Here is a 13948-nt window from a genome sequence, read left to right on the forward strand (position 1 = left end):
CTCAACCGGATCCGTGCCTCTACAACTGCAAACCAAGAATGTGACTTTCCTTCCTAGATCTCATCCACTACAAAATAAACCATTCTAGAATTTCAAGACTGCCTCCTCTACTTCATGGTGTGTCATATTGGCCTTTGAACACTATTGCAGATGTAAACGAATTCCTGAGTGCAGAGGGAGTGACATTGAAGGGGGATTGAATTGTTTCACTTTTTTCCACCTCTGTGAGCTGGGAGAATCGGTTGAAGAAGGCAAGCTTGTTAAACAGCAGTGGAGGCCATAATAAAGCTGTTGGTTGGGGCATTGGTTTGGCAGTGGCAGCCCAAGGGCATCTGACTGAACCTGTTAAAGACAAGGGTTGCCTGCTGTTCTTAGACTTTCCTGACTCTTTGGCAGCCGTGCAACCAAACTGAGAGTCAAAGACAAAAATGAATGAGATTTTCAGACCTCTGCTGTCTTGCAAACATATCTCAACACCCACATCATCCATCTTGTTTCACAGCTACCCAGCTCAATGTTTACCACCTAAAAGACCCTCAAAAATGTTTGTTCTAGGCAGGCTTCAAGATGCCATGAACTTTTTCTCTGGGAAGAAGAGACTAAGAAGTTGGCTCCTTGGTGTGCCAATAATATTATACAATTCCATTTTTTTTAATTGTTGATATCCTGACATTCTTATGAGATCTGTTCCACAAGACTAATCCTATCTAGTAACCAGCCCATCAGTCTAGGCTTTGATTGGCATAACCAATGGCCTGCTGTTTTCTAAAGAGACTTTATGGTCTTCAAAGAGAGTAAAATAGTATTTATGTCATGGGATTTGACAGTAGTGAGTTCTGACATTTTTATTTCCATATTACAGAAGTGTGCCATTTGCACTCTGTATGCTTTGCAAATAATTGTTTGTTTGCTGTGCTGAGCCAGTGCTAAATCAAAAGTAAATTCTTTATTGCTGGGGGATTGAGGCTACACTATAGAGCTGGAGAAAAGTCCTTGCTCTCCATTTGGCCTCCGCTTGTGGTTTAGTAAGTGATGCTTTCACTCCTAAAGAAGGGCAAGCATGGGCCTCATACAAGAGCATTTTAAAAACTGAAGGAAATTAGAAGCCTTGGGGAGAACTTTTAGATATATACATTGATCAAGACAGGGCTCCTGATAAGACTTCAAGAGTGATCTGGATTTCATTACTTTGTTGATGTACAAGTTTTCACCTTAGATTTTGGCTTTGAAAGCCACTTCTGTTCATGGGAACTAATGTGAACAAGAGAGAGATAATTCACTCTTCTCCAACTTGCCAAGGCAACTCTTTTTTTTTTTTCTCCTCATGCCCTCTAACTGAATGACAGTGTAGTGTATTATCTTTGATATTTAAGCGCTGACCACAGAGGTTTTCACTTCAACTCTGTCCTGACCAAATCCAGCAGCAAATCTGAGGGAGACTGGATGTAGCCACTATGAGATCAGCTGTCAGATGCCAGCGAGGTTGAGCGCTTTGCCTGTAATCCAGCCGACAGCTCTGAAGGCGCATTAAATAAAACAACACATCTCATCTTTCCCTCTCTCTCATTCTGGTTTTCACACATTCACCTCTTCTGCTAAGCGGACAGCAAGAGAAATAGCGTGAGAGGGGTTTCTGTCACTAATGGAAACTTTTTCAAACTCTTAAATGAGTAACAGTAGCTGTCAGTATCAGAGGCAGCCGGTCTTGTAGAAAAGCCTATGGAGACAAAAAAGTAAATATCATTACTTATAAAAATATTTACAAAGCGGCTGGAATTGATATACTCATTTGGATTCACTTTCACCCATGGCTAACTCCAAACACACAAGACATTCAATCTCGTATGGAGATGGAGATTATGTATTGCGCCATTTCATTTAGTAATGAACAACATTAGGATCTGAAAGGTTTGTACGCCATTGTGTACTGCCGGAGTATCAGCTCTGCCATGCACATAATTTAAGATGCATTGGTCTTGGCATTCATTGCTCTTTGCCTCAAGTTAATAACTTGGCTTAAAAGCAATGAAAGGAAAGAACGGGGAAAGATATGCAAGTGGCTTATCTGTAAATGGATCACCTCCAGGATGATGAAGGGCTTCAGTATAGGGAAAGGCCTAAGTAGTGCTTATTAAGTGTTGCTGTTAGAGTTAGTAATGGACGGGAAGATGCCACTGTCATGCTAACAGATGGGTTCTTTGGAAACTTTGCAAAAATGTTAAAGTCGGAGAAAGACTGCAGTTTTATTGTCCCCCTGACAGCCATGTGTTCACCAAGCAATTGAAAGAGTTAAATTGCGCAATGCTAGGCTGTACTTTTGTTCTGGCCTGGCAGTTGCACAAATATGGTAGAAATGATAGATTTTCTTAAAGGATTAAAAGTGTTCTCTTTTTTTTTTAATTCCCAACTTTTAACACTATGCTTTAAATTCCCAGTAAATACCATAAATGCAAATATCTTTATTTAATCTGTTTCATTATTTACTTTGTGTCGATTTTATTTTCCTTTTTGTTTCTCAATGCAAAGCACTTCCAATCTGCATCTCTGCCTTCACAAGGCTCTCAACCTGGTGTTTCCAGACAGACAATCCCTGATTATTGGGTAAGACTGCAGTGTGGAGCTTGTCGGCAGTAGATATGTCTGCCATTGTGTGTTGTGTTTTCACCCCCTTAATCAAACTTTTTATATCTCCTTAGTCAATTCACAGCAATGTCTTGTAATTTCCTAGTATGGTCTAATGTAGATTAGTTTCCATGCTACTTTGTTTGCAAGATGTTACCATTAACACCCGGATTTCAGCTGTGGCGTGTAACGCAGTCACTCCTACTAGCCACTTTGGCGGGTTGAATTTTATACCATTTCCAATTGTAGTCTTTTAAAAAGGCATCTGAAATAATAAACTAAGTGCAATAGTGTTGTCAAAAATATAGATTTTTCAATACATAACGATACTGAAATATCTGAAACACTTCCAATACTCATTTTCCGCAGAATAGATACACGATACCGGCTGTGCTTTCTTGCTCTCTAATCTCTCCTACAGCTAATTGACACATAAACCCGCCTCCCCTCACTCACTCATTTAATTTGCTCCGGAATAATATTGTTGGTATTACAGGGCTTGAATTTCACCGTCACATTGTGCATATTGTGAATAATATTACTCATTCCCGCAGATTTTGTGCTCAAACCCAAAGTGCGCACGCATTACGTCGCCTCTCAGTACTAAATTGAGTTCTTTTTCACTACTCATTATGCTTAAAGAGTCAAATACACATAATGTCAAAATGCCGGTCTTGGCGAGTATTCACGTAAACGCAGTCAGTTATGTTTTAAGTGAACGTAAATAGTTGAGAAAGAAAATGCATGTGTAACAGTATAATGGATCCTTGTGTCAGGTCTTAAAGTGACAGCAGCCTAATATACTTGCTGCCAAATTATGAGATAATATTAAAAATATTTATATGGCTGTTTTTCCCCCATGATATCAATGTCAAAACTGGCCAGTGAAAATGCTGAGTGGCTAGTAACTTTGGTAAGCCACTAGCCACAGTGGCTGGTGAGCAAAAAAGTTAATGTCAAGCCCTGATTATAATCTATTATATTATGAACTTTAGACAGCCTGTCAGTTAATATTTTTGTGTTGCTTGCAAATGCAGGCGAGACATTTATAATCAGTCATAGTCAGTTCAGTGTTCTCAAATAAAGATTGAACTATTAATTGATTCTACATCTTGAACTTGCTTACACAAAAAAGTGGTTTGAAAGGGATTTAAGGATTATACTTTTAATCCTTAAATCTTTTATGAAGTCATGTACAGTATTATCCTTTGTTCTATCTGTAAATTCAGTACTTCAATACTCTATAAAAGTTCTTACTGCTGCCTATTTAGAGATTCACTGCTTTGTTCCCATAGTAAAGTCGAACCAATGTTTGCCGTTCTGTCGTTAATGTCAGATCTATTAAAGATCTGCATATTAAAGACACGTTGGCTTGCTTACATTAATGTCTGCATTTGTAAATACATTTCCAGTGAGCGATCGCAAGAGGATTTCCCAGTCTCATTCATCCTTCCGTTTTAATGAAAAACTAAATTGCGATTAATGAACATAAGTCATGAACCACACTTAGGCCTGTGGGAGCTGAGTGGTTTCCTGGAGATGATCGGTGGTGTGTGCATTCTGGGGCTTTGGGGATTGCACTTTGTGAGTGTGTATTCCAGTGGTCTGACTGAAAAGTAAGGGTGTCTCTTTCTCACGGGGTGTGTTTTGCTGTCTCCTATAGTATGAATCATCTGGGCTGGGTTTGATCAGCAGCAGACTGAGGACTACGCTCAGCCGAATCCAGGAGAGCCTAATAGACGTGGTGAGTAAAACATGGCACTTTTAATGCACTCTTTCTGTTTTTTCCCCCTGCCTGTCTCTTTCGGTCTCACTCCTGTGGTTCATCTCCTCTCTTGGCCTCTCTTATATAACCATTATGAATCCGAGTGGAAATGGTAGTCTGCGTTTATCCGAGTTCCCTATAGCCTCTCATCAGGCCTATCATCTCTTGCCCCCTCCTACTTTCAGCTATAGCAGCCACAGGTGAGTTAATCACCGTCAGTACACTTAGATGGCCCTGCACTCTTGTAATAAATGTCCTTTGGTTTCCATGGTTGCACCCATTAAGGCTCTCTAGGCCAAAGGCCTGATACCCACAATGCACCATATACTGCAATCTCCTGCACAAATAGGCAGTTATTATATAGGATCCTTTCCCACAGATGCCTGAATGTCAAAGAGCAAGAAAAGGGACTAGTTTGCATGAAATAATGGATCATGATTGTTTTTATCCGGTCAGAGCCGTTTATGCTTCAGTGACTACTTCGCTCTGAGAGGCTGTCAATCATGATGTCAAAACCCATATTTTTATAGCATCAAATAACTAACTGCAAACAAAACTTATTTAAAGAATGAACACTAACATCAGTGTGATTAAAAACTGCCTAAAATGACAGAGAAAAAATATTTTGACGTGTAAAGGCAGGAACACACCAAGTTGACGAACTAGTGGCGAGGAAAGCAGACTGCGGGGTTGGCTCACGTCGGCAGCATCTGGGTCCAAAGTAGTCCTGACACACCAAATCAATGCTTGACAGCCGATGGCCAAATAGCACGTCCGTTCTGCGTCTGCATAAGATGAAATGCCTTTCCGTACCGGCAGGTGGCAGTAGCTGAACAGCCAATCAGGATGATCAGAAGGGCCGACGGCGATTCCACATGTCGAATCGGACGAAAAAAAGTTGACGAGGACCAACTTCAGCAGACGGTACGGAACACACTGAGAGAACTTAGTCGGCCGACGAATAAAAACTGCTCGACGGCCGACCGTCGGCTTGGTGTGTTCCTGCCTTAATTTGACTGTTTGGTTTGTCTCACGTCCCATTACATTACATAGAGAGGCCGGGGTTTTATGACCTATACTGCATCTAGCCACCTGGGGGCGTTCAAGATGCTTTGGCTTCAATTTTCAAGACTCGTGTGGCACACTTGAGCGTTTCTATATAAAATGTTTTCCATTATTATGCTGCTTGTTGTCATGATCTGTTGACATTGTACAGGCAGAATGTGGCGGTTGGCCGGTGTTGTATTTGTCCCGCCCCTCCTCCGCTGTGATTGGACAGCTGCGTACAATGTGACAGTGATGAGCACTGCGTTTTACCCAAAGTTGAACATTCTTCAACTCTTGGCGACCGGTAAAAACGCAGAGTGCTTCAGTGTGAAATGGATGCTAAGTGCCTCGTTACACTCCTGCCATTTTAAACGCGGCGCTCCCATTGAAAACTATTGGAAAAACGCTTTGGTGGACACATGGCCTAAGAGCATTCCCAGTCTGAAATTGCAGGCAGGAGATTTAAGTTGCCTCCTAAATATACCCATTTAATTTTGGCTGCATTTTGAGGCAGGTTTACAAGTATCTTTCTGTAGATACGGCACTCCCACAAGAAATTTCAATTCAATATAACAAACAGAGCCGAGAGAAAAGTTTTTTTTCCAAAGTGGATAGTTGACATGGCATGTCAAACAATGACAGCAGTGTCCTGCAGTTTGACATGCTATACTCTGGATGACATGCTATTTCTGACATTATTTTGTACATCATTTAAGTTTTTGTAAATAGCAATACTTTTTTCAATGTTGATAATACTATGTAGTATACTTTAAACTATACTACATACTATACTATACAAAACTTTAAAATGCAAAAATTGCAGTCTGTTTAAATAGCAGACTTAAGAAATAGACAGCTCGTTAAGTCTCTGAAAACACTTATGTATCCATCTGGTTCTTCTATGCCCACCCCTCCCAAGAACTGTTGTAATTTGTTTCACAAGCAGTGAATTAAGACTACAGATTATTAGCTTGCGCCACTAACAAAGACACAACACATGTACCCATCATTTATTGGGTCATCAGTGGCGAGTGGCCCTCCTGTGTTCCCTCGGGCTGTTAGGACATATCAGAGATCAGCTCCCAGACTTTTGGCACCTCTTGCATCACATATCAAGCGACTGCATCACTGGCAGGCCCTCAGGTATCTGAGATAGTGTTGAAAATTGATGGCCTGAAGAGTCCTGAGAGCAATCGTTTTTTGGCTGGAGATACAGGCAGGTGTTTAAGATTATTCTAGGTTTATGATGATGATTTATTATGGCTACACATTTCATATTCCCAAAGCACTGCTTTAAAAGTTTTTTCTGGTATCACTTTACAGTAAGGCTCTGTTTGTTAAAGGGGTCCTTGATTATGATTTCACTATTTTAACTTTATTTAATGCGTAATGTTGCTGTTTGAGCATAAACAACATCTGCAAAGTTACGACGTGCAAGTTCAATGCAAAGATATTTTCTTTTACTGAAATCACTTTTTAAGGACTACAACAAACGGCTATAACAAGCTTATTGGTGACATCACAAACCCCAAAAGTTACATAAACCCCGCCCCCGGGAACACAACAAAGAGGGTGAGGCCATGTTGGGCTGCTTTAGAGAAGATGAAGAGTTGTTGTAGTAGAGCGTTGTTACCAATCTTTCATTTAAAAGCCACATTTCTAATATCTGTAAAAATGTATCCGCATTCTCCCGTCTTAAATAAAATACCATGCTGACTGCTGGACTGCTTCACAATTGAGGGTCAGTTCAACGCTGGATTTGCAAGATTAACATGATGGCACATGCTAGTCGATGAGTTGAATCAACTCCACAGCAACTATGTAAATTTATCCACAAACCATTCAGAAACGTCCAGTTTCATTCTAAAAGTTGTAACTTCTTCCTGAGTCTCTCCATCAGTGTCGACTCCGGTTTGACCAATGTAAGGCTGAACACCGTTACTGACAATCCTCATTTTGGCTGCGTGAGATTCTCCAGCTTTGTTGTTGTTGAGCAACTGAAGCGCAAGCTGTTAAAGCTCCGCCCTCTTCTGGAAAGCGGGCCGGGAGCAGAAGCTTGTTTGCGTTTAAAGGGACACACACACAAACAGCGTGTTTTTGCTTACTCCCAAATAGGGGCAAATTTGGCAAGCTATAATAAATGATCTGTGGGGTATTTTGAGCTGAAACGGACACATTCTGGGGACGTATTACATCTTGTAAAAGGGGCATTTAAGTCCCCTTTAAGTAAGGGATAATCCACGACTAGCTCTGCATTAAACAAATGTTAATGCACACTGTATAGGCAAACTTAAATCAATTAATGCACAGCAAGCCTTGGATTATCGGGCTTATACCACAGTCATTTGTCAGCATTGACAAATCAAAGCTGTTATTGATGTTTGCAGTGCAATATTTGACAGGTAGGGTAAAAAACAACAGTTATCTTTTTGTCAGATAGATATTTTTCTGTCCTCTTTGAATCAGATAAAGTAGTGCGGATTACATTTTTGGAATTAATGAATGAATTATAGCATTAATTATCGATCGATCGAGAGAGAGAGAGAGAGAGAGAGAGAGAGAGAGAGAGATGCATGTGTGAATTACCTGCATCTGTGCAGCATCTTTCAACTAATAAGGAAGCTACCCATTTCAAAAACTTAAAAAGCAGCGACATTACCCCCGCATTGCTATGAAATAATGTAGCAAATCAGTAGTGAATCTGTTTTAATAATAAAAGCCGCAGGGCAGTGTTGATAAGTTTTTGTGCTTCTGAATGTTTGTGTGTGTGCGCAGCGCAGTCTCCGATCTCTGTGTACAAATGTGTGTTTGTGTGTAGGTTCCAACAGAAAACAGTTTGTCTCCAGACTGGACGTGAAACTGCTGCAATCATAGCCAATCTGAACATATTTGAACATATGTACCCTAAAGGGTGCATCTTATTAATTTAAGATATTAATATTTAACCCTTTAGATGTTTACAAAGTGCAAAGCTTTATGTTTTTCAGGACACTTCCCCAGTGAGAAGCAAAAGTTAGAATTTTTGCTTTTTTTTTTTTTCACGACAGTGTGCCTTAAAGGGATAGTTCACCCAAAAATGAACATTTTGTCATCATTTACTCACCCTCATGTTGCTCCAAATCTATGTTGAAGAAAATTTGTAGCTGTTTTCCATACAATGAAAGTCAGTGGGGTCCAAAACAACAATTTAATTTCATTGTATGGACAAAAATGTTTTTGTGTTCCACAGAAGAAAGTCAGAAAAGTTTGGAACAACATGAGGGTGCGTAAATGATGACAGGATTTTTTGGGGTGAACTATCCCTTTAAGGTCAATCCATGATTGTTAGTTTTTCTACTGGAAAATGTTCTTTAGTGAATGATCAATATCTTCTATTCTTTAACTCCCTGAGGTCTGAAAACGCGCCGGCGCGTTTTGCAGGGTTTTTTTCACATTGCAGCAAAACAAACTTAAAATACTCCGTCATTTCTTGTCATAGAGACATAAGTAATATTCTATAGTTTCAATTGATATATCTTCTTTTATTTGTGTACACTCAGAGTAAAAACACAATGTTGTGCTTTTTGTAAAATAAAGAAAACTAACATGATGCATGATCTCTCCTCTCCCTCTGAACGAAGTCCAATCTGATAGTTCTCAGAAAATGAACTGTAACTTATGAATACTAATGACAAAAAAAATGACACTTACGTCTAAAGAAATGTTGAAATGTCAGGTTTTAAATCGTGCAAGTCAAATCGAAAAAAAACATTCTGTGTTTATGTCATCTGTATGAAAAGAGAGCCATGTCAGAAGTCTGTGATTCAGCTCATTATCCGCTAATGCGGCCACGCCCACGGAGCCAGCGCTATTCAGACGCAAATTCAGTCAATACATGCATTCATCGTCTCAATCGTGTATTTATGGTCTTGAAAAGTGTTTATTTGGATGTTAAAGCAATGGTTAGCGATCTCTAGAAGACATGCCATTAGTTCCTAGTTCCTTTTCTTCTTTATATTATGAATTTGTGGACTAAAGGTGTAAAGACCGCCCTCCGGCTGCAAGTATGAATTAAAAACACAGTATCCAGCACTCATAGTGATGACAATAAATATTATTTCTCAGTATAGAAAATTTACATAAATATATAAGAATCCATCAATATTTCTCCAAATGTGCATGCTTTTAAGATAAAAGCCTATATGAAATGCCATAGAGGTAACATAATTGTTCAGACACTTTGCACCACAGAAATACATTATATTTTAAAGAATATAATAGAATACCATTATTTTAAATTGTAATAATATTTCACAGTATTGCTGTTTATGATGAGCTGAGACATTATTACAGAGGGTTTTTTTCACAACCTACCTGACTGATAGGCCTCATTAATATGCAAGTCATTTCAGGTCATTATTATGTGATTCTTTTGTCTTCTCAGGTGTAAATGTCCCATTATTCATGCATATTCACGCCTCCACGCATACTGTGTTTCTTGACAAAAAGTGTCTTACAAAAACTAAATCAATATATTGTTTTATATGAAGGAGTAGGCAGCATAATTTTTACATAATTCTGAAGCAAAAACTCTAGTCTACAACCTCCAATACCCAAAAGTCTTGTGAAGATAGATTTAATATACTTTTTTTGGCCTTATTTCAGTGACTTAAGTTTTTTGTTTTTTCAATAACCACGCATAAACATTATTCCTTCAAAAATACAAACATGTACGTACATGTTCCTCACATATTATTGTAGCCTAGTTTGTGCTGAATACAGTGTAATGACACTTTTGTCATTTATATGTTTATGAACAACTGAAAAAAGCACAAATGTCAGGGCATGTCAAAACTTCTCCAAGCCCCAAATCAGCCTCAGACTCCAGAGGGTTAAAGCCTAATTTTGTTCATGTCGTATTTAATTTCATGTCTCTTCTTAATAATGTATCAGTGGGTCTGTTCTTTGTATATAACCTCACGTCAGCAATCAGAGGCAAAGCTGAAAATTTGGATTCTCAGATCATTTAGCAGCACAGATGGTGAATATACCTTGCCAGCTTCTATATTACGTGAGACGCACATCTGAAATAGGAGCCGAGAACTAAAGAAGTAAAGCACACTGTAGCAGAAAGTGATTTTTCTGCACTGGGATTGAAGGTATTTCCCATGGGTACATTCACCTACCATGACCTGCTTTCCTGCACAGATATAATGATATCACTGAGCGGCGAGAGCTGAATTAAAAGCTCTTTAAACATTTATCACCTCTTTTGCAAGACCAGACCTCCTTTGAGATTCGATCTCTGCTTTTCTTGGATAGTACAGATGAAAAAAACCCCAAAATGTCTAGAGGGAAAGCTGTTAGGCTCCGCCCCCCACATGCACTGTGCTATTTTTGTATGGACCGATAAATATTTTATTACCTGAGATTCACCCTCTGCCTTGTAAAAGCTTAGCCTCTTTTTATGTAATTATAGACAGCTTGAGTTCTTTTTACTATATGCAGAACAAGTTTTTTTATGTATCGCCTAATTTAGTCAAATCTAGGTCATCTTCATTGCCTATTTTAGAAAATAAAACTCATTGTTTAGGCACCAGCATCTTTGCTATTTTTGTCAAAGGTATGTTCTTTTCCGAACGGGCGACATATTCATGCAACGCACGTGAACAAGGTGGGCGAGACCTCATTTATGAACCCATTATTGCTGCTAGTTTATAATGGCTTTCTGTTCATTGGATGAATCGGTGGGAATCGGTGGGAATCAGTGAACCCTGGGCTTGAAGTTGACCGTGTCCGTTCTCAAGAGGCTTGTGTCACTCAAAGTGAAATGTCTGTTCTTGTCACCTCTTTTTATTTCAGTCTTTCAGGTTTAAACATCTTCCAGCGTTCGATCCTTTCATTACACTGACAAGCTGGTCCTGGTGATGTTCAGCAAATTAAAGAACACCTCAGAACTGTCTATCTAGTCCGTCCATCCTTTTTGTCTTTCTATCTGTCCGTCCATCCATCCGTCTTTCTATTGATTTTTCTCTTTTTATAATTAGTTATCTATCTATTTTGTCCATCCATCCCTCCATCCTTTTTGTCTTTCTATCGTTTTTTGTCTTTTTTTTAATTCTATCTATCTATCTATCTATCTAGTCCGTCCATCCTTTTTGTCTTTCTATCTGTCCGTCCATCCATCCGTCTTTCTATCTATTGATTTTTCTCTTTTTATAATTAGTTATCTATCTATTTTGTCCATCCATCCCTCCATCCTTTTTGTCTTTCTATCGTTTTTTGTCTTTTTTTAATTCTATCTGTCTATCTATCTGTCTATCTATCTATCTGTCTGTCTATCTATCTGTCTATCTATCTATCTATCTATCTATCTATCTATCTATCTAGTCCGTCCATCCTTTTTGTCTTTCTATCTGTCCGTCCATCCATCCGTCTTTCTATTGATTTTTCTCTTTTTATAATTAGTTATCTATCTATTTTGTCCATCCATCCCTCCATCCTTTTTGTCTTTCTATCGTTTTTTGTTTTTTTTTTAATTCTATCTATCTATCTATCTATCTATCTATCTATCTATCTATCTAGTCCCTCCATCCTTTTTGTCTTTCTATCGTTTTTTGTCTTTTTTTTAATTCTATCTATCTATCTATCTATCTATCTATCTATCTATCTATCTATCTATCTATCTAGTCCCTCCATCCTTTTTGTCTTTCTATCGTTTTTTGTCTTTTTTTAATTCTATCTATCTATCTATCTATCTATCTATCTATCTATCTATCTATCTATCTATCTATCTAATCTGTCCGTCTGTCCGTCTGTCCTTTTTGTCTTTCTATCTGTCCAGCCATCTCTCTTTCTATCGCTCTTTCTCTTTCTATCGCTCTTTCTGTCTTTCTATCATTCTTTCTGTCTTTCTATCTTTCTGTCTGTCTGTCTGTCTATCTTGTCCATCTGTCCATCCTTTTTGTCTTTCTATCTATCTATCCATTCGTCCTTCTGTCCGTCCATCCGTCTTTGTCTATCATTCTTTCTGTCCTTTTATAATTTTATCTCGTCTGTCCATCCATCCTTTTTCTATCTATTATATCCATCCATCCATCTTTCTTTCTATCATTCATTCTGTCTGTTTATAACTCTATCTTGTCCGTCCGTCTTGCCTTTCTATTTATCCATGTGCCATCTAGCAATTCTGTTGTTCTTTCTGTCTTTCTATCTATTGTTTTTTCTGTCTCATCCATCAATCCATCCATTTTCTGTCTGTCTATCCATCCATCATCTATCCGTCTTTCTATATATCATGGGGTAAAAATCATGGGGTTTTTACTTCGAGAAACCTGTTGTTGAGCTCAATTTGAAGGCAAAGTGAGCCTGAGACAAAGAGTGTGTATTTACCCATCTTTATTTGCACAAAGAGCTGTGTGTGTGTGTGTGTGGATGGATGGTGATGTGTCCACTGGGCAGTGCCGAAGGCTTCTGTTTCAGATCTGATAGTGAATTCTCCCTCGGGCCAGCTGCAGTTCTGTGATTAGCTCTCTCCAGTGATGCCATCCAGTCCTCAGCCTGCTGTTCTTCCAAACACTCTGTAAACAGTGTGTTTTTAGCTTGTATTACCACACACAAATACATATGTTTGTGTTCCGTGGTTGGTTGCATAAACTGCTTGTCTTAAAAGTTAGTCGTCCAATTTCTTTCTTCAAGACTGATCCTCACGTTTTAAAGTCAATTACATAAAAAGGTAGATTGGTCTAATTTGAACTGGAAAAGTAAGACTGATTACCTCTTATCTAACTGCTAGCTGGTCAAACTAGTTCTTAAGACAGTCTTAACATAGTGGCTAATTTTATGCAACTGGCCCCAGGTGTGTGAGCATCTGTTTGTGGGTGTTACCGCATCTAAAATACCCTTCTGTGCTTCAGTGTTGGTAACTGCTTTTCTGTTCAACAATGTTATTTGTAGCTTGGAACAAAGGTTTTGTTTGAAACCGTGCCATAATGTTTTTTGTTAACTTGGACTCCAGCCATAGATCCTCCTACAAGGATCAATCTCAGAATGCATGCAGACGTGATGATGATGCAGAAAACCCTATTTCTTCTTGTCTTTGAACTAGATTTGAAAAATTCTCCCTTCTCAGACAATAAGAACTATTCTAATAAGATTTTTGCACAGTCCTGATCTGGTTCATTTTGAAATCCGATAAAAATTAGCACTTCTCTAGCCGTTGAGGCGCAATCGTTCTCAGGTCGCAGAGGTTTTGGCAGTCTGCCGTCCACCGTGGCTCTGTTTCATTCAACAGCTTGGCGGTTAACCTTAAGTCTGTGGTTGGATTGTGGGAGCTGGCACACTGTGATTTGGCTCATGTCACAGTCTGGCATAACGGCTGATGGTGAGCCCATAGAAGATACATCAGCTTGTGCACAAATTCCTAAATCAACAGCGAATTGCCTGTGACTTTTCCTCAATTGAAATGCGACGATTTCAGTTTATATTTGCTATTTCAAAGAAAGCACCTTTATGAGCTCCTGAGGCTGTTGATTT

The 13948-nt window shown here is 38.9% G+C and overlaps 1 protein-coding gene across 2 annotated transcripts in view; it reads left to right on the top strand.

Moving 5' to 3' along the window:
* vps50 (VPS50 EARP/GARPII complex subunit) overlaps positions 1–13948 on the top strand; it is a 169519-nt gene that overhangs the window by 106626 nt on the left and 48945 nt on the right. Inside the window, exons 22-23 of one of the 2 annotated variants that reach the window (XM_048201563.1) lie at positions 2527–2601; positions 4286–4366. In XM_048201563.1, coding sequence (XP_048057520.1) covers positions 2527–2601; positions 4286–4366 — 156 coding nt within the window. The remainder of the gene's footprint in view (positions 1–2526; positions 2602–4285; positions 4367–13948) is intronic. The other variant, XM_048201564.1, reaches the window with a different exon arrangement.

This window comes from Megalobrama amblycephala, linkage group LG9 (genome assembly GCF_018812025.1).
Source record: "Megalobrama amblycephala isolate DHTTF-2021 linkage group LG9, ASM1881202v1, whole genome shotgun sequence".
NCBI lineage: Eukaryota > Metazoa > Chordata > Actinopteri > Cypriniformes > Xenocyprididae > Megalobrama > Megalobrama amblycephala.